The following is a 20,887-nucleotide window of genomic DNA, read 5'->3' as shown; positions in this document are numbered from 1 at the left end:
CTCTCTCAAGGCCACATCATTCCCTGCAGAATGTTGTTTGTAGAGCAGACATAGCTTCTTCCCATAACAATCCAGATTCTTTCTCAAGGTTTATGACTCTGACTGCTTTCCATTGTTGTAAGTAGGGGGGGACGAACCCTGCCCAGATCAGAACAGAGCAGAATGCTATGTCATGAAGGCTTCATGATGACTGTTCTCTCTTTGCAAAGATTTTTAATAAATGTGCCGATTGAGTGAAATCCATCGATCTCTGTTTATTTAACTAGGATGAATAGTTGAATACTTTTTTCCGACGACACTCCTCTTCCCTCCATTAAAGTCATTTCATCCCAGCGCTTCCTGTCCCGAGCCCGTAACATCATCAATGACCCCTCACACCCCCACCATGGCTCTGCCTGTTTCCCTCTGGAAAGAGACTTTGTAGCATCTCATGCTGGTCCAGCAGATTCCAGAACAATTTCTTCCCCTCTGCCATTGAACTGCTGAATGTTATGTAAAATGGGTTATTAAAAAACGTAGCATTAGATGAATCCTTAAATGCTCTCTTAGACTCAAAATGTGCAGAGACCTACACATTCATCCCTTTATACTTTGAACCTTAAGTTGACATATGGCATTTAGTGTGAAAAAAAATAAGAGCATCTTTTCATAACCCTGGCCAGGCCGTTTTTAAACAACCTTTGAATTGAACTTAACTGGGTTCTTCTTCCCCAAAAAAAGTTTAATTTTAGCTGTTCATCATAAGACGATGCTGGAACATATATAAAAATGTATGTCCCTGAATTCATTTCTTAAGTGTGGCAGAAAAACCCTGCTGACGACTACAATTTATTCATTTTCTTTTTAAATTGATGCTATTGTTGACAGTGTTACATCATCATTGTTTATTGTATCAGACTATGTAGTTCTCCTTAAAAAGAGGTATGATTATTTATAGAAAGCTGACTCCCGGATTTAAATCGGAGCCGTATACCACGCTAGCAATTTGAAGAGAAGTGGCAATCTGCACATCTAGAGAAATCCTACTTAATCGTAAAAATTGTTTATTATTTTATTATAAAGACCATTCACAAAGCTTGAGGTATTTTTTAATAATTAAAAGAGGAGCAGAGCAAAAATCCAGTTTCTTCTACTTAATTTATAAACAGTCATAGCGCTGTTTAGCCATCCATCCTCCAGCCATAGGCGGATCTATTGGGGTGGCATAGGGTGGCAAATTCCACCCTAAAAGACAGCCTTGCCACCCCTGCTGCCACCCCAGTTGGTGGTAGGGGTGGCGAGGCTTATAAATTACCGACCGCTAATTTCCAATGTCGTACTGCAGTGAATGCAGCACGAGATGACGCGAGAGCGACTGAGACTGATTAGTTTTGAAAACCGAATGGGGCAAAGTGAGGGAGCCAGGGGTCATGGGGAGAGGAGACACGGGATGAAACAGGTAAAAACTGTCCAGAAATGACCCGTATGAACCTACTCACAAAATGTTTTGTACTTTTTCAGACTGGAAGCAAAATGTATTTTTAAGTTGCTTCTTTTCAGATTTGTGGAGATTTTGATGTAACATACAGTACCTGCCTTTTTGTTGATTTGTTGATACAGCAGCTCTATCTACAGCATATTGACATGCATAAAATGTCCCTTTCATGTTGCCTTAACTGCTGTATGTCAAGTTACTGAGGAACAAATGTGGTAAATGTGTGTTCAGAGTAAACAATACATGGATGTCTGGGGCCGTCCAGTTAATGGTGGTAATGCACACAGGATGCAAACTGCCAGAAAACTCAATAGAAGAAGAAGAAGATGTTTTGCAAAGGAAAACAGAGACATAACGTTACCTGAACGCACGTGTAAGGTATGAATGATGCGTTTTTCCTCTGTGCTTGAGTTAGCCTCTCCTGGCGTCTCAAAGTGTTGCGGGCCTTGGCACGGGTAGATGGATAACATCAAATATATGGCGATAATGAGTCCAGTTGTTTGAAATATTTTGGTTGGTGTTCTTGATTTAGTCTTCTTGGTAAACTTCAGGGGAGGATCTAGGATTCTAGGAGATCAGGGGCTTAGCCCTGAGGGTGAAGATGAGAGTGCAGACTTTCTGGTAAATCCCGTTCTAATGTAAAATATGACAGATTACAGGATTAAAGAAATATTTTAGTATACTACATGCTATCACACATATTTTTTTACATAATTTGGAAACAGTTGCTCTTTATTTCCCAAAGATATGTGAGGAGGAGAGGAGAGAATGGATATTACAGCTGCCTGAAATAATCCGTTCTCCTCCATAACATGGGATTGAATTAATTTACCTGCAAGTTTTTAGCTGTGTTTATTCCTCTCTTCATCAACAACAAACTCTGTGGATTTGGTGACATTTGATCATTATTTGCCAAAGTTATCAGACGGAAATCAAATATTTTAGCCACCTGATATAATCTATATTATATATATCCCATAACATGGGAAAAAATAAACAAATCCTGTGAATTTTTAAACTATTATATTTCATATTTTATGTTTGAAACATTTATTTTATATTTTAAAATCCAAAATAGTAAAAAAAAAATATGACTGTTGGTTTGATGATCTTTACGGTGTCACTGGCGGCTTTTATCTTTATGATAGTTTTCCACAGGCAGTTTTACCACAGCAGTAGAATAAAACCCTGAAATTATGTTTCTTTGTAAGTGAAAAGTCAGCGGCGATTTTATTATTGTGGAGCAAATTTCAGCCAATTTACACCATTTTGTTCTTCGTGCGGAAGGTCTCTGGAACTTTTACGGGACACGGACCAGGTGGCAGGACCACTGGAACTGCTGCAACGCAGCCACTGCCACGAATTGAGCTCGGCCCTGCTGCTTGGTCCTGCCACCTGGTCCGTGTCCCGTAAAAGTTCCAGAGACCACAATAAGGGCAAAACATTGTTTGGTTAGCGTAAACTTAAGAAAAACAGCTTCAGTGCAATTCTTTCCATCTAAAATCGCCGCTGACTTTTCACGTGAAGCAGGAGGACTACAGATTGAGCTGTTTGTACTACAGGTCAGTGTAATCGTGACGTCACATCCTGCCACTGGGACATTCCCTTTCCGTGTAGCCGTCTTTTGTTAATTTGTTTTTGGCTATGTAACTGAGTTTTGCCGCTTGCAGTTTTGTCTTTGCACTTGTACAAGTGTTTCCGAACGGTCAATTTTTTTTAGATGTAAATTTGTTACCCTATAATGTATTTTTTTTTTCTCTAAAATGAAACTTTCTCTCACCTAAAATCTTACTTATTAAAAATGTGAATTTGTTTCCTAAAATGTAAATTTGTTTTTAAAAATTTTAACTTTTTTTTTCAAAAATACATTTGTTTCATAAAATATAATTTTGTTTCTTCAAATGTTATTTTGTTTTTTATTTGTTAATGTGTTTTTGAATTGTAAATCTGTTTTGCACTTCTCAGCCACCGTACCTTTACAGGCTGGACATTTAATATGTAGACCACAGGTGACCAGTGTAGAGAGAGGTACAATATAAATTAAAAATTTCCACTTTTACCACATCAGTACATGCAGAAAATTCACGAGCAGGGGCATTAGCTAGTGCATACAACATTCTACATTCTCTATACTGTAGAGATATCATCATGATCTGACAGATTCTCTGTGATGATGTGCCAAAGATACTTGGTTGTATTAGTAACACCCAGCACAGTAGTTGGCAGATGAAAACCTGGAAACTGAATAGATGAATAAAGTAGAATATTTTATTCTGTATGCGAGTCATTTCACATACAGATTTAAAACGCGATTCATTTCTGAATAGCTTATTGTGACAGGCTTAATACCTGAAAGTAATTGCTCAATCATGTATACTACTGTTGTTCTGTGCTGTAGAAGATAATTAAAATCTAAATGCAAAAAGTTTGCTATTTGAAAAATTGGCACTACTTTTTACATGTAAATTTGATAACTAAAAGACTGAAGGCCTCAGTCCAAAATTTGATTAAAAAAAAAACTTCAAGTGCAAAGTGCAGTTCCTGTCGTTTAATTGTGTTTTTTGTACTCTTAGAAGAGCCTTCTGGGTAGCTTCCAAGTGATAGATATTGGAAAACCTCATCTCACTTTAACAGGTCCATTGCTATAAAATTTTCTCTGTGGTTCGCAGTTTACTACAGTATGCTATTTTATCAATGTCTATGTGAATGCACTTCATCAATATTCCATTTTTGATGAAGCATCTCTCAGAAAACTTGTCTTCATGATCACTTCTTAAAAATATCTGCATCTGTTCCACTGAACAGTTCTCCATACCAAGGTCTGACCTGATATGCGTTGGAGTTCCGCTTCTGTTTTTCACTTCATCAAAAAAGTATCCAGCTATAAACCTGGGATTACTACTTGTGGAGTAAGCATTCAGCCATATGACCAAACGCGAAAATCTGTCAACAGCTCCATTAATACAGATTCTGTTTGGTTTTTGATATGAATCAACAAGCAGCATGAATTTGGGACCTGGGTTTCTGTATAGACGACATTTTAAACGATGCTGAAGCCTCAGATGTACTCCTTGAGGAGGTAGGATTTTCAGGAGGTACCGGTGGACTGTTCTGTGGGACACCAGCAAGCCAACTGGAATGCATTTTCAGATGGATTATGGGATGCCATAAAGCATCCCGTGCTGGTTTAAATGTACCCGCAGTAACAGTGCGACTTCCAGCAAGTTAGAGTAGAGTGGGCTTTTCGCCTAAACAGTCCTAAGAACTTAAGGTGCCTGCACATTGCTGAAAAACTAAAACTTATTTAATCTACTTTGAGGAAACTCAGTACTTTCCTGTGTCGTATACCTAAAAAAAAATAAAAGCATATTAATCTGACAACCCATGCATTGTTCACGTTTCATGTAGCGTAGCTCAGCAATGACTGTCCATCCTGATGTCCTGAATATGACATATTACCTCATTATTATGAGATCTTATCTCATAATAACAAGATAAGATCTCAAAATATTGAGATCCTGATCTCAATATTATCTCGTTATTATAAGATCTTTTCTCATAATTACGAGATGTAAGATCTTTTTTTTTTTTGGTGAATGCAATACGCTTCTGTAGGAATCTAAACAAAAGGAACATCAATAAGCTGACAGTATTCACAGCTGTATTATAATCAGGTGTTTTCTATGTGCACTATTATCTACGCTGGCTATCACCTCACAGATTTGTTACCGGTTGGCATAAAATGCGAACCAACCAATGAGCAGAAGTTGACACAGCCCCTCCTCATTTGTATAATTAGGGAGAAATGCATACAGTAATGTAAAAACCACAGGTAGAAATAAATAGCATTGAAGAAATAAAGAGGGTAAAAAAATAAGAAGGAAGAATAAAACAGTCAAAAATATTACAACATGCACATAAATAAATACTTAAAATAAAGAAGTAATTAATAAATGAAGTTGAAAATTATAACGGACAATGAATAGATAAGTGAATTATTACAAAGGAGAATAAATAAAAAGCCAATTAAAATAGCTATATATACATTTATGTCTCACTGTATAATTTAATTTCTACTTACATTTATTTGTTTATTGTATTTCTGGGGACAAATAATTATATGCTTATTTCTTTATTGAGCATTTCTTTATTTCTGTATTTATTTTTAAAAATGGTAGAGCTGGTCCTCCATAAGTACTGCCTAAAAAGTGGATCAGACAGCTGCAGCTGATCCAGAATGCTGCTGCCCGTGTCCTCACTAAGACTAAGAAAGTAGAACACATTACCCCAGTTCTAAAGTTCTTATGCTGGCTCCCTGTATCTCAGACAATAGACTTTAAAATAGTTCTATTAGTCTATAAATCTCTGAATGGCTTAGCACCTAAATACATCACAGACCTGCTATCAGTGTATCAACCCTCCAGACCACTCAGGTCTTCTGGCCCCAGCCTGCTCTGCATTCCTAGAACCAGAACCAAACATGGAGAAGCAGCATTTAGTTCCTATGCTCCACTTATCTGGAACAAACTTCCAGAAAATTGTAAAGGTGCGGAAAGCCTGAGTTCCTTTAAATCAATACTAAAAACACATTTGTTTAGGATTGCCTTTGACTGTTCTTCTTAAAACAGTTCAACTGAAACATAATTAGTTCATTATTTTCTTTAGTCCAACTGTTTTTAATGTTCTTTGTTGTTTCTGCATTTTTTTTATTTTATTTCTTTCTTTCTTACTTGCTTGAATTCTGTTATATTTTCCTATATTTTAATCATGTAAAGCACTTTGCATTGTCTTTGTACTGAATTGTGCTATACAAATAAATTTGCCTTGCCTTGCCATAGAACCATTTGTCTGTTTTCAACAACAACAAAAAAAAACACACAACCGGGAAAATCAGTTCAATATTCAGCGAGTTATAGTTGAATAAAATAGATTCTGTGCCTGCTCAACACATGTGACTGTGCGGAGCTGTCGACCTCCCCAAGATGGCGCCACCATATTGATCGATGCGAGGTCTCCTCTCGTGGATTACGCCACACGACTGAGTGGACTACAGCGGAAGTGACGTTGCTGCTGTTCCGGTAGGTGTGTTTGCTTCACTAATTTGGGTGCTGTGTCCAAAGTCGCGTCATTGCCGCTGAGTTCTGAGCAGATAGTGTTTTATAAATGAAGTTCCGGACATTTTCCTTTGTGAACTGCACCATGTTAACATAGCTTAGCATAGCTTAGCCTCCTGTTTGTAGTGAGCTACATGTTAGCATAGACAGCTCCTGTTAGCAGCAGGAGGAGAGGGAAACGTTGTTCTGGGTCAGGTTAGAGGACAGGTTGCTGCATTACTGTTAAATCATCTACGTTAGTCTAAAGTATGATTCCTTTTTTAGCTCATTTCCACAACATTTATTAAAGTAACAGCTTTGTGTGTTTTTATTTTGTTTTTGCTTCTGTAACAGTGCAATCACTTCATTTACAGCTCTATTGATTCATTCCCTACTGTTATGCATTTACTGGTCCTTTGATTGTGCTGCTCAGCTCTCAGTCAGAGGAATATTGATCTCCAAACTGGTACAGAGTCTCTTCTTCGATTTCAATGCCATTTTTAGTGAATGAACACCTGAAGGGGTGCTGGAAGTCGTAGCCTTATATAGAGTAATCTGGACAGTAACTATGCAGATTTTCATTTCTCTGCATCAGGTTTGTGAGGATACTTTATGATCATTTAGTGAAGTTAAGAACATTTGTGGAATCTGACGTGGTGCACTCAAAGGAGCCAACGGTTGCAGAAAAAGTAAGAGAAATTGTTACATGAGGTCCAATTTGAGGTTGACCAGAGGTCAGAATAAGCAAAACCAGAGATTTTAGTTTAATCTGCGGATTTTACTTCCAAAGTCACATAGCCCCAATAGAAAGCTCTTTAGCTCCAGTCCAGCAGAACCATGTGAGGGGATGGACCCGCAGAACTTCCACAGTGTGTTGAAACACTAACCTGGGGCCACAGACACTTTAATAAAGGAAAAGTTGATACACCTAGATTAAATAGACTTTTTATTCAACTGTTAAAATGTCAGAGACTGGAGAATGAAGCTAGTAGAAGTGATGAGAGGGAGATTAAATGAAACGGAGTCCAGAGAGAAGAGGAATATGTGAGGAACCAGTGTGCTGAGTCAACAGCAGCATGTCCACAGCATGAGGAATCAGGAACTGGAGGCCAAGAATATCAGGACAGGAAACCTGAAGAGACAGAGACACTTTATACAGTCCTTTAAATAAAAGAAGCCTGATAGACCTCATTCCCCTGATACCTCCCAAAAAAGTTATTGTCGGTTGTGGACAGGACTCTGCAAGTTGACTAAACTGTCCTAATGGACCATTCTGTGTGTCCTCATGTCCTGATGTCTTGATACCTTTGTGTCTTGAGATCTTCATGCCTTGATGTCTGCTATTGAGAAAACTGCTCCTGCCTTGAAAGAAGGCTCACTTGAGAAGATCAATTTCTTTATCTTTCTGTATGAAAACTGAATGATACCCTTTATACAACTGTTTAAAAACATGTTTAAGTGGTATTAGGGCAACTATTGCTATCAGTTCTACATATTTATCAAGTGTTGTGTGCTTTTAATGTGGCTTCATCTAGCAGTACTTAAAAGCACAAAAGAAGGGCGTGCAGGTGGGGCAGCGGTTAGTGCGCACGACCCATGTACGGAGACCTTAGCTCTCGATGCGGGCGACCTGGGTTTGAATCCGGCCTGTGGTCCTTTCCCGCATGTCTCTCCCCCTCTCTCATAACCTCATTCCTGTTGCAAAACATCTCTTGCTGATTGCGAACTCTATCGAGTATTGTTTCCTTGTCACTATAGAAGCTAAGGTGGGCCCACACATTAGATTTTAAAATTGATGGTGTGTCCCTCACATTTTTTTTCTCCGCTGTTTGCTAATCCACTATCTTTTGCCGTTTTAGTTGTCTTCTGATATCCAGCAGCTCCCCCAACACAGTCTTTTTTTCTATATCCGACAGGCTATACGCTCTTTCTAGCTAGCCTACATTATTTTGAGGCTGGAAAAATTGCAGTTGGCTTTGTTTAAATAATCTAGTTATAATGTGTGTATGCATTCTGTCAAATATGTTGATAATGTGCTGTGAGACAAAATCCTGGGATATCTGGTTTCCTTGGTGTGCGATGTCAGTGTTTTATAGCGCTACGTTCTTCTCTAATGTTGTTAAATTTGTCCCTCCCTCTTTCTTTTATTGCCCCACTCTTTGGTAACAAACTGTTTGAGTTAAATCCGCCTCATATATGTAAACATTTTGATTAGTTTTTTCCCCTGGTGGTTTTCTGTTCATCCTAATTGGCTCCCTGATAGAAATATCTCTAAATCTAGGATGGCTGCCATTTGTTACCTAGAATGGAGTCGGGGAGATGAATGTTGTCCTGTCTCTTCCAGTGTCCGTATGGCGCAGCAGACTCCAGGACGGCGCTGCATACGAGCGTTCATCAGTGGGTTCTTCGTTGCCGTTCCTGTCACAGTTACTGTCCTGGATAAACTGGCCTATGTGGCTCGAGTTGAAGGAGCTTCAATGCAGGTGAGACGTGATGAACAAACCTGTCTTCTCTCCCACAATGAACCCTCTAAGACAACTCTGACTTCTCCATCTTCGGGGAATACCTGATTAAATAATGAGAGCAGGCAAAGTAAAATATGAAAACAGGTTTTAGATCGCCAGGTTCCTTCCTTGGGTGTCCAGGTACCTGTGGACGGGAAACAAACGGCTTGATCTTGATGAATTATAATTCACTGTAGAGTTCCTGACCCTGGATGGTATTTCTGTTTTTAGATTTTAACTGTAGTAAAATTAATCCAAAATACTGATCACATTGAACTAATCCCAAACCTACTGGCTGGGATCTAATTTCCTTATCTTCTTCTTTGTTTGAGTTTGTCGTTGGGTTCCTCTCTGTTCATTTGCTTTTCTCCCTCTGCTCTCACTCCTTTTATTGTTCTCAGTTCTTCCTTATGTCGCCACCTGATCACCTCCACCTGTGAAACCATACCTTTCTGCTCATTGTAGTTATTAGCTGTCTGGTTGTTTTGGGTCAGTTTTTTGTTACTGTGCCCGTGGTCATAAGTTTTCTTTTTAACTCTTCATCTTTATTTATTGTTGAGCCATTTGATTTACCTGTTGGGCCCAGGTTCCTGTACGTGCTTTGCTCCTGCAAACAGCCAATAGGCTCAAGCAGAAGGAAATTTGGTGGTCCGTCAACAAACCCTCTTGTCTGAACTAACTTGTTTTAAAGTGGCGCTTATGTTTTTATCTTATTTACTCCAATAACTCCAAACCAAGATGTAACACCAGACTCCTTTGTTCCTGAACAGCCATTCCTTAACCCAGACGTTGGGGGCCAGTGTGATGTTGTCCTGCTGAATCGCTGGAGTGTGAGAAACTACCAGGTTCAAAGAGGCGACATTGTATCTGTTGTGTGAGTAATTCCCATCAACCATTTTTCTTTTTCTTCTTTAATAAAGCTAATTAAATTAGGAATAGTTAAGTAAAACTAGATGTAGACCATTGAAAACCAGTCATTTATATAGACCATGTCTCTAGCAGGCTTTTTTTTTAATTAATGGAACCTGCTGTAAAGTATGAGAAACACAACATCCTTTTATTGACATTTCTTGTCTATAAAGTAGGGATGCAATGATCCACATTTTTTCCCCTCCCACCCTGATCCCAGAGTTTGGGCTTCCACCTATATGATACTTTTCTAATACCATAGCTCTGTTTGCTTTAATGTTATTCTAGTCATTATAAAGAGGCAGTGGAGACGAGTTTTAAACAAAATGGAAGATAGAAGAAATAATGTTTGACCAAGGTTGCAGTTGAGGAATGCTCTTGGTTTATTGTAGCTTTAAAAAAAAAAAAAAATAAAGTTTTTAATTTAGCCCTAGAAGGATTGTTTTGTCATCCTACCCCAGCTGCAGACAGTGGACAGCCACCGCCTTCTCCTCCCTGCCCTAGTGTTCTTGTCTCCCTGATAGGCTTCTCTGATTTACCGCTGTCCTCCTCCGGTCCAACTGCACCCTCTACCCCACCTTTAGTCATTTTGAGTTTTATCTCGACTGTATAAACTTAGCCTATATTGACACATGTATCTACATTTTATTGCTCAGTTTGCCATTGATTATAAACATGTTGCTGTTTGTATGCTGTTTGTATGTGAACCAGTTTGGAAAGATGTCCTGTGGTTTATAGTGGTGTAGACTCCGCTTCAAACCTCAGACCTACAGCACCCTAGTGAAGAACAGGAGCAGCATCTTCTTATGGATATTTTCTTGGCTGATGTTTGTTACTATTCACTTATATGTATTGATGTGCTTATTTTATTTTAGATCACCAAAAAATCCAAAGCAGAAGATCATTAAGCGTGTTATTGGCCTAGAAGGAGACTTCATCAGGTAAAGAAAGATACTCATTTCTCCTCACATTAAACAATTGAACAATCAGCTGAAGCTTGCTAATATTCTGTTGATTTGAAAAGAAGAAGTCACCATTTTGTGTTTGTCCAGATGAACTACTGTTGTGCTGTTTTTTTTCAAGGAAATTAACGTATGTTTGAAGGTGTCTGAAGGTGAACAACAAAGTGTTGGCTGGTTCTATTTGTGCTGAAATTTTTTTTGTCTGTGTGGGCCTAATTTTTAAGTTTCTAATATAACTTTCCATGTGTCATCAAAGGTCACCCTCCACACCACCTTAGAGTAATGCACATGAGACTGGCATTTGGGGTGACCACCTCCCTATGACACACGATTAACCCATAGGAACGCCCCTGGACAAATACATCCTGCCTCGCCATAAGGCCTGGGGATGAAGGCAAGTCCATGTCACCTAGTGTTCTAGTCAGGACTACACCAATAAAGACCAAGGAGAACTGAGACCAAGACAAGTCCAAGACCTTTAGAGGCCCAGACCAAGAACAACAATTTATAAGCCCCATTTACACTGCTCTTTTGAAACCTCACAGAGAACGGTCAGTGTACGGTAACCGAGATAACTGTTTAGTGTAAATGGAACACAACTGAACTGGACCGTGTCAGACACATCCGTACCATGCTAAATCTAGTACTAGTTCAACAGTAGGGCTCGGCATGGTTCAGTTGTGACCTGGTTTTCTGATAACAAAGAATGCATGAGCGGCCCACGTCATCTCCTTACAGTCAGCTCACTCATTTCACAAGTTTTTAGGCGTGTCTGGCTTTGTAATTCACTAATCTCCTCACCTGTTCACAATACAAACTTCTTCTCAGCCTTTTAACCATAGATGGCATCAAAACAGCGTGGTGCTACCTGGGATGATGCAGAGACCAAGTCTCTCATTGAAATTTAGGTGTAGGACACTATCCAGGGACTTAAGTTCCTGAATGTTATGGATGCGGCCATTTTTATTTGTGTAATTCCTGCCTTGAGAGCTGTAGCATCATGGGCCGCTAATGGGCGACGAGGAACCATGCTTGCATGATGTTTAAATGATTGTTAGGAACCAAGCTCTGCACGGTTAACTGATCCAAGCTACGTCCGAACTCTGCACCGATCAGTTTCTGAGGGGTAGTGTAAATGGGGCATATGTGGTCTTGATCTCGGCCTCTAAATATCTTGGCATTTAAGGTCTTGGTCTTGTCTCGGTACTCCCTGGTCTCGTTTGGTATGGTCTTAACTACAACATTAGTGTCACCGTATTCATGCAACACCTGTGCAGCCTGTTCAGCTTGCTCTGAAAAAGACACAGAATCAGCAAACCCAAGAGCTCGACACAAGTTTCTGAAATCAATTTGCTGGAAGGTTGATGTGGGGAAACCACCAGCCCAGCCTGAATCAACTCACAAGCTGGAGTATGTTGTCAACCCTGTGTACAGATGGATGAGTCCTTGTAGTCGAGTCCAATTGCATCCAAGGAAAAGTGGTAATTTGTCACAGGACCAGGCAACTCTTCACCAAGTTGACCTTGAGATCCAATGTGACATATGGTCAAAAAGGAGGCACGCATCTCAGTAGACTTCTGCCCTAGAGCGTGAGCAAAGAAGCAAGTTATCCAGGTATGGAAGAGCCCTAATGCCAAAGTTCTACAGAGGAGATGGGAAACTTTCCTGCACTTAGTAAACAACCTCTGTGAAAAAGAGAGACCATATAGGAGCATCCGGAATTGCCAATGGCAACTCACATAGGAAAAACTCCAGAAAACTGTGATATTCTGCTGAATTATGCACATATGCGTTAACTGCGACACACGCAGACGACCTGGTTTCTAAGCGTAAACCAGGCTTGAGCCTGTCTAGCTGGACGCAGGCTGGTGCACTAAAGTTCCAACCAGATCTCTAATACTAATAGGTTATTGAGCCTGTAGCCGAACAATGGGGCTAGCATAAGAATGCCTCCAATTCAGGGGGGGCATACCCCTCCAGAGGCCTGAAAGGTGCTGCCTAGTCGGGTGCACCTGAACAGTTCTCTCCAGTGCTTTAGGACACCTGATCTAAACAACTCCCCCTGGTACAACTAGGACACCCCTGAGGGTCCTACAGCATGCTTGTGTCAGAGGCGACTTGGTTATCAGTGCTAAGACTTACAATGCTACGACACTAAATGAAACTGCCACAGTCGCATCACCAGTATCCTAAAATTATGCAGGAAAGGCAAACATGATGTGTTCAAAGGAGTTGGCAGGGTGGCCAGCACACACTCCTGAATTGAACACCTCACTGAAGGGGTCATCTGAGACTTGACATTGGGTTGTGGGCATTGAACATCAGGAATCAGCCATGCATCCGGTGACACAATTAAGAAACAACAGCAGGTTAAACCGCTGACATATAGTCCAGGCCTGCCTTGGTTGATTTAGGCATGACAGAGAGCACCCAACCATCAGTGGACAGATGTGACAATGCCTTAGGGTCCCACCAAGCGGCATAAAACACCCTCTGATACTCCTCTGAAGGAGACAAAGAATAGGGTGTAGGAGCATGTCTGCACCCAAAAAAGGGCCTCAGGGTCATACACGACATCTTGCAGTTCTTAGATGGAAAGGAACCACTCTCAAAGGCTCTAGAGGACCAAATTTCTTGTGTCTGTGACAGAGCATCTGTTTTTCTCAGCAGAGTCGCTTAGCCAACAGCTGAGCTATGAAAGTTGTGACTGTCGGGATCAGGAATAACATGAGCCTTTCCATATGGTCAGGATTTGTTTACCTGTTTTTTTTATCTTAACCCGGTAGTTGCTGGTTTCACGTGCTGGTTGCGAACAAACAAATAAAATACACAATATGTTCATTGAAAATCTCTTAAATATTGTCCTGAGCAGTTGCTGGTTATAATTATTGTTGATGTACTGATATTTGTTTTGCTCTAAACTTTCCTGCAGGACCCTGGGGTACAAGAACCAATATGTTCGGGTCCCTGATGGTCATTTCTGGATTGAGGGGGATCATCGTGGACACAGTCTGGACAGCAACAGCTTTGGCCCGGTACAAATAAAGAGTCATGTGGTCCATATGGTTTGAGAGAGTCTGTTGGGAGAAATGACATTAATTTAACTGACTTAGAAATGGACAAAAGTGTTACATCACTGTTCATATCTTTTGTTCTTTGGCAAACTTGGGTGAACTGATAGTCTAAAATCTGAAAATTGAAAACTATATAATCTCTAAAAAATCTAAAGACAATCAGCTTTTTCAGAAAGGTAAATAAAAGTAAAGCAAAAACATCAAAGACAGCATTGCATCATTTGATAACTTTCATTAAGGATATACCTTGTATATATACAATGTATGTAGATATCTATAAAATAGAATCTGATGGAAAGGCAGCCAATTGAGATTAGTTCAACATCATAATCATTGATAAATCTTTTAATAAATTTGCTTTCTTGAAAGTATTATCAATACACACCGCCTGGCCAAAAATAAAGGGGTGCCAGAAGAAAGTCCCTTGACTTTGATTGTAAAAGAGAAAAAACTTTGATTTAGAAGATCAGCTCTTTATGAGGACAGGACTAATTTTGTTATTTGAGCAACACATCTTTTTTCAGCTGACAAAATATTTTCAGCGATGCCTAAAAGGAGTTAGCCTGACGTAGTCCTACTCAATTCTAGTCAGAGTATGAGTCTGATACTGCTCCATAGAGCTGTGATTATGGGGCGTGTTTCTAACGAACCAGGAAAAAAAATGCCTCTGCACTCAATTGGATAGACCTACAACCAATAAGAGCAACGGAGTGCGTGACGTATGTTAAGCGAGGCATAGTTGTTGTCAACAAAAATCAAAGCGTGCAGTTGCACGCCTAGAATAAGAAGATGAGCCTTGATCGCATTTCTCTGTTCTTCTTTTAAAATTTATTTGCTGTCGATATCTTCTAGAACAGACCTAATAGCAGAATCTACTCACCTCAACTCTCCGGCGGCAGCCATTGTTGTTGTCACCCAAGCGCGCTTTGGTCACGTGGTTGATTACGTTACTGTTGGTCATCTGTCCATCATCGTATAAAGCCCGCCCTGACAATTTGATTGGATCGCCAGAGGGTGGGCGATCATACTCGCGCTACTATGGAGCAGAGCCAGACCGAACCTCCCGACCTCAAACCTTGTGGGCGGGATTAAGTTTGGAATGGCACCCAGGCTAAAAAGGAGTAGGCAGAAGCAAAAATCTTATTTGCACCTTTGGTAACGTATAATACATACACACATAGTTTTTGTTTTTTTTAAACCTACCCCTACTCCTGTACTTCATCAGCAGTTCCTATTATCGCTATTAGAATGAAATTAGGTGGAAAAGTAAACAAATCCATGAATGGTGATGCCAACACACCAGGTTAGCGTTGATGATGTCACCAGTGCGACAGAAATCGGGAAAGTAAACAATGGAGAGCAGGATGTAAGGCAGCCATGGTGTAGTCTGTGTGCGTTATTGTTTGGCTCTTTTTTTTTTTTCTTCCTTCAAAACCCTCTCACCTGTGCTGCGCCTTGTTTATCGAATGCAAGCAGAGTCATTTTAGCTTGTTAAATCACAAGGGACTGGCTCTTAATGGCATCATATAAATTAGCAGGTCAACCTGGGTGTGATGTTCCCACTGTAAGCTGACTGGAGCCGATCCGTTTGACCCGGGTCGACGGGGGTCATTGAGGTGTCCCACTTCCACTAAAGGCAGAATGTTCCTAGCTTTAAAAACAGGTTTTTTGGCCACTGTGAAAGGGGTAAAAGAACCAATTCATTAACTTTTCACCATTGTTTTTTAAAAACCAGGATAACAGATTGGGATTAACTAGAGCACCTCTTCTCCTTTTCAGATTTACTATCAGCTTTTTATTCTCTTTTCACCTCAGGTGTCAGTTGGGCTTCTACATGGCAGAGCTTCCCACATCATCTGGCCCCCAAATCGCTGGCAGCGCATAAAACCATCTCTACCCCCAAACAGAGAACCTCTGAATGCTGAAGAAGAAGATGAATGAAAAAACAACTTGTATATGTGAACTGTTTATAATAAAACCTATAACTATTTTTTTTCCTTTGATCATTTGAATAAAGTTTTTCAAATGTATTTTTAATATTAAATTGTCATTATTATTATATCTTATTGTTGGAATTTGTTTTTTATTGCCATCAAATCAAAGACTGGAACAATTTTCTCCATTAGGACTAAAAGCCATGAGCTGCAGGTGATCCATCTGAAGGTCCTCGTTTGAATAAAAAACATTGATTTGTAGTTTTTAGTGTATCTATTATCAAAATAAAATGACAGTTTGATTAAATGAAGAAAACCTATTAAGAGACAAATCTCTAGAAAAACTATTAAGAGGAGACTGTGTGAATCAGGGTTTCATGGTAAAATAGCTGCTAGGAAACTACTGCTAAGGACAGGCAACAGGCAGAAGAGACTTGCTTGTGCTAAAGAACACAAGGAATGGACAATAGACCAGTGGAAATCTGTGCTTTGGTCTGATGAGTCTAAATTTTAGATTGTTGTGAAAAATAGAGGAGGTGGTATGGGGATGCTTTGCTGGTGACACTGTTGGGGATTTATTAAAAACTGAAGGCATACTGACCCAGCATGACTACCACAGCATCTTGCAGCGGCATGCTATTCCATCTGGTTTGTGTTTATTTGGACCATCATTTATTTTTCAACAGGACAATGACCCCAAAAAGGCTGTGTGAGGGCTATTTGATGAAGAAGAAGAGTGATAGGGTGCTGCACCAGATGACTTGGCCTTCACAATCACCGGACCTGAACCCAATCGAGATGGTTTGGGGTGAGCTGGACCGCAGTGAAGGCAAAAGGGCCAACAATGCTAAGCATCTCCTGGAACTCCTTCAAAAAAATGCCAAGAGAGTGCGAAGCAGTAATCAAAGCAAAAGTTGGCTACTTTGAAGACCCTACAGTAGAATGTAAGACAGATTTTTAGTTGTTTCACACATTTTGTTAAGTATATAATTCCACATGTTTTAATTAATAGGTTGGATGTCTTCAGTGTGAATTTACAATTTTCATATTCATGAATATAAAGTAAACTCTTTGAATGAGAAGGTGTGTACAAACTTTTGGTCTGTAAGTAAATATATATATTTTGTGCAGTATTGGCTGATACCATCTGTTTTAAATCGATGTGTATTTATATAAAGATCTGCATACTACTTGGATGTAAAATAATTGCCATCATGGTTTTGTCAAGCTGCTGCCTACCTTTGTAAAGCAAGAAAAAGACAAACACAAAGTGAATCCAGTATAACTTTATACATATACAAACATATATAGTTATATATATATATATATATATATATATATATATATATATATATATATATATATATATATATATATAGATAGATAGATAGATAGATAGATAGATAGATAGATAGATAGATAGATAGATATATATATATTATAAGATATAGTGTGTATATATGTATGTATATATATTTATTTACATTTATGTATGTATATATATATATATATATATATAATATATATATATATATATATATATATATAAAAAGCATCTCTAGGATCACTGTAGCTGTGGCGTAGGTCAGCTCGTTGGTCTCAGTTATGTCTTTAGTAGGGATAGTATGCAGTGCAGCATTTACATCTTCTAGATGTAAAATGTAAATACATCTTCTAGAAAGATGTGCAGTGCTGCATTTACATCTTCTAGAAGACTTTCAGAGGGTACTCTGTCACTTAGCCTTGGCAGTCTTGGTCGTCGTACTAGGGGATTCAGTTTGGTTATGATCTGCTGTTGTAGGTCAGCTGCCCTTACGTTTAGTGGGCTTGTTGGTGTTGGGGCTGGGGACCCAATCTCTGTGTGTTGGGATGATGATATCTCCCTACTGACCTGTTGTCCTGACTCCTCCTTGCTGCAGCATGTCAGTTGTACCTCATCAATTTCTAGTTGTGATAGGAGCTGCCGTTTGCGGATGTTAGAACACTGAGTTAGTAGTTGTTTCTTTGTCAGTGTCGATGATGGTTGTTGGAGCTGCCATAATTCCCATAGTCTCTGCATGTAACCTCTCTCACTGGGGACGCTTGTATAGTAGCATTTCATCAGTACCAAGTTTTCTGCTCTCTGCCCTGGTTCCCTAACAACTGACGCGGTCCTGGCCACATATATATATATATATATATATATATATATATATATATATATATATATATATATATATATATATATATATACATATATATATATATATATATATATGGAAGCCTTTGTAATCAGAGTACAGCATCAAGTTAATTAAACTTCTGAGATATTGATTTGGTCAGATAAGTACCAGAGGGGTTTGTTAATCAGTTACAGCTGCTTTGTTGTTAATGAAATTAACAACAGGTGCACTAGATGGGCAACAACAAGACAACCATCAAAACAAGAATGGTTTTGCAGGTGGAGGCCACTGACATTTTTTCCCCTCCTCATCTTTTCTGACTCTTTTTCACCAGTTTTGCATTTGGCTAGGGTCACTGTCACAACTGTTAGCATGAGGCACTACATGGACCCTACAGAGGTTGCACAGGCAGTCCAACTCCTCCAGGATGGCACATTGCCACAAAGTTTGCTGTGTCTACCAGCACAATCTCAAGAGCTTGGATGAGATTTCAGGAGACAGGCCTCTGGGACATTATGTTTCGATCCATCCGACGCCGCCAGGTTGCACCTCAGACTGTCCAGGAGCTCAGTGATGCCCTGGTCCAGATCTGGGAGGAGATGCCCCAGGACGCCATCCGTAGGAGCATGCCCCGACCTTGTCAGGCATGCATACACGCACGTGGTGGCCATACAAATGACTGAATACCATTTGGAGTTTCTGCAAAAAAAATTTAGCAAAATGGACTGTAATATTTGGGGTTTCTTTGAATTCAGCCCTCTGTAGGTTGATCATTTTCATTTCCATCAAATGACGTGGCATCCTTTTGTTCCTAACACATCACCCAGTCCATATCAGTATAAATAAACAGCATGATTTTTTTCCCCATTGAGATCTGATGTGTTGATGTGGTGTTCCTTAAATTTTTGAGGAGTGTCACATGCATTATTTATATATATACAGGTGCTGGTCATAAAATTAGAATATCATGAAAAAGTAGATTGATTTCAGTAATTCCATTTAAAAAGTGAAACTTGTATATTATATTCATACATTACATACAAACTCATATATTTCAGATGTTTATTTTGTTTAATTTTGATGATTACAAATGACAACAAATGAAAATCTCAAATTCATCATATCAGAAAATTAGAATATTGTGAAAAGGTTCAAAATTGATGGCCCCTGGTGCCACACTCTAATCAGCTAATTAACTCAAACCACCTGCAAAAGCCTTTAAATGGTCTTTCAGTCTAGTTCTATAGGCTACACAATCATGGGGAAGACTGCTGACTTGACAGTTGTCCAAAAGACGACCATCGACACCTTGCACAAGGAGGGCAAGACACAAAAGGTCATCGCTAAAGAGGCTGGCTGTTCACAGAGCTCAGTGTCCAAGCACATTAATAGAGAGGCGAAGGGAAGGGAAAGATGTGGTCGAAAAAAGTGTACAAGCAAGAGAGATAACCGCACCCTGGAGAGGATTGTGAAACAAAACCCATTCAAAAATGTGGGGGAGATTCACAAAGAGTGGACTGCAGCTGGAGTGAGTGCTTCAAGAACCACCACACACAGACGTATGAAAGACATGGGTTTCTGCTGTCGCATTCCTTGTGTCAAGCCACTCTTGAACCACAGACAGCGTCAGAAGCGTCTAAAGAGAAACAGGACTGGACTGCTGGTGAGTGGTCCAAAGTCATGTTCTCTGATGAAAGTAAATTTTGCATTTCCTTTGGAAATCAAGGTCCCAGAGTCTGGAGGAAAAGAAGAGAGGCACTTCATCCACGTTGCTTGAAGTCCAGTGTAAGGTTTCCACAGTCAGTGATGGTTTGGGGTGCCATGTCATCTGCTGGTGTTGGTCCATTGTGTTTTCTGAGGTCCAGGGTCAACGCAGCCACATACCAGGAAGTTTTAGAGCACTTCATGCTTCCTGCAGCTGACCAACTTTTTGGAGATGCAGATTTCATTTTCCAACAGGACTTGGCACCTGCACACAGTGCCAAAGCTACCAGTACCTGGTTGAAGGACCATGGTATCCCTGTTCTTAATTGGCCAGCAAACTCTCCTGACCTTAACCCCATAGAAAATCTATGGGGTATTGTGAAGAAGAAGATGCAATACACCAGACCCAACAATTCAGAAGAGCTAAAAGCCACTATTAGAGCAACCTGGGCTATCATAACACCTGAGCAGTGCCACAGACTGATCGACTCCATGCCACGCCGCATTGCTGCAGTAATACAGGCCAAAGGAGGCCCAACTAAATACTGAATGCTGTACATGCTCATACTTTTCATGTTCATACTTTTCAGTTGGCCAACATTTCTATAAATCCTTTGTTTTTATTGGTCTTCAGTAATATTCTAATTTTCTGATATGATGAATTTGAGATTTTCATTTGTTGTCATTTGTAATCATCAAAATTAAACAAAATAAACATCTGAAATATATGAGTTTGTATGTAATGTATGAATATAATATACAAGTTTCACTTTTTAAATGGAATTACTGAAATCAATCTACTTTTTCATGATATTCTAATTTTATGACCAGCACCTGTATATATATATATATATATATATATATATATATATATATATATATATATATATATATATATATAAATAATGTTCACATGTGTATCTTTTTATTCTTACTTTTCTTCTGACTTTATATATACTTATTTATTGTGGCATAACCCTGGCATATTTTTTTAACTTGTGTATGTTTCTTGTTCTTTATTCTTTAGCTTTCATAAAGATTTGAAAAAAAAAAAAAAAAAAAAAAACAGCT

The 20,887-nt window shown here is 39.3% G+C and overlaps 1 protein-coding gene across 2 annotated transcripts; it reads left to right on the top strand.

Moving 5' to 3' along the window:
* Positions 1-6,481: 6,481 nt before the first annotated feature.
* On the top strand, positions 6,482-16,053 carry immp2l (inner mitochondrial membrane peptidase subunit 2). Of its 2 annotated transcripts, none has more exons than XM_038274256.1 (6): positions 6,482-6,552; positions 8,912-9,050; positions 9,842-9,945; positions 10,856-10,921; positions 13,875-13,977; positions 15,832-16,053. In XM_038274256.1, exons 2-6 carry the CDS (start codon positions 8,919-8,921, stop codon positions 15,955-15,957), a joined length of 531 nt encoding a protein of 176 aa, XP_038130184.1. In that variant the 5' UTR covers positions 6,482-6,552; positions 8,912-8,918; the 3' UTR covers positions 15,958-16,053. The 2 variants fall into 2 exon arrangements, 1 of the variants encoding a protein (XP_038130184.1); XR_005279726.1 differs by lacking the exon at positions 15,832-16,053 and adding an exon at positions 11,199-11,336 and having other exon boundaries at positions 6,485-6,552; positions 13,875-13,975.
* Positions 16,054-20,887: the final 4,834 nt, after the last annotated feature.

This window comes from Cyprinodon tularosa, unplaced genomic scaffold, assembly GCF_016077235.1.
Source record: "Cyprinodon tularosa strain WSP-4 unplaced genomic scaffold, ASM1607723v1 ctg900, whole genome shotgun sequence".
Classification (NCBI taxonomy): domain Eukaryota; kingdom Metazoa; phylum Chordata; class Actinopteri; order Cyprinodontiformes; family Cyprinodontidae; genus Cyprinodon; species Cyprinodon tularosa.
This window is presented reverse-complemented; position numbering and strand designations above follow the sequence as displayed.

Bases quoted from the DNA above. Each gene is read 5' to 3' on its own strand.
- immp2l (XM_038274256.1), top strand. From the start codon at position 8,919: ATGGCGCAGCAGACTCCAGGACGGCGCTGCATACGAGCGTTCATCAGT. The intron at 9,051-9,841 runs GTGAGACGTGAT...GTTCCTGAACAG, and splicing joins TTGAAGGAGCTTCAATGCAG to CCATTCCTTAACCCAGACGT. The intron at 13,978-15,831 runs GTACAAATAAAG...TTTTCACCTCAG, and splicing joins ACAGCAACAGCTTTGGCCCG to GTGTCAGTTGGGCTTCTACA.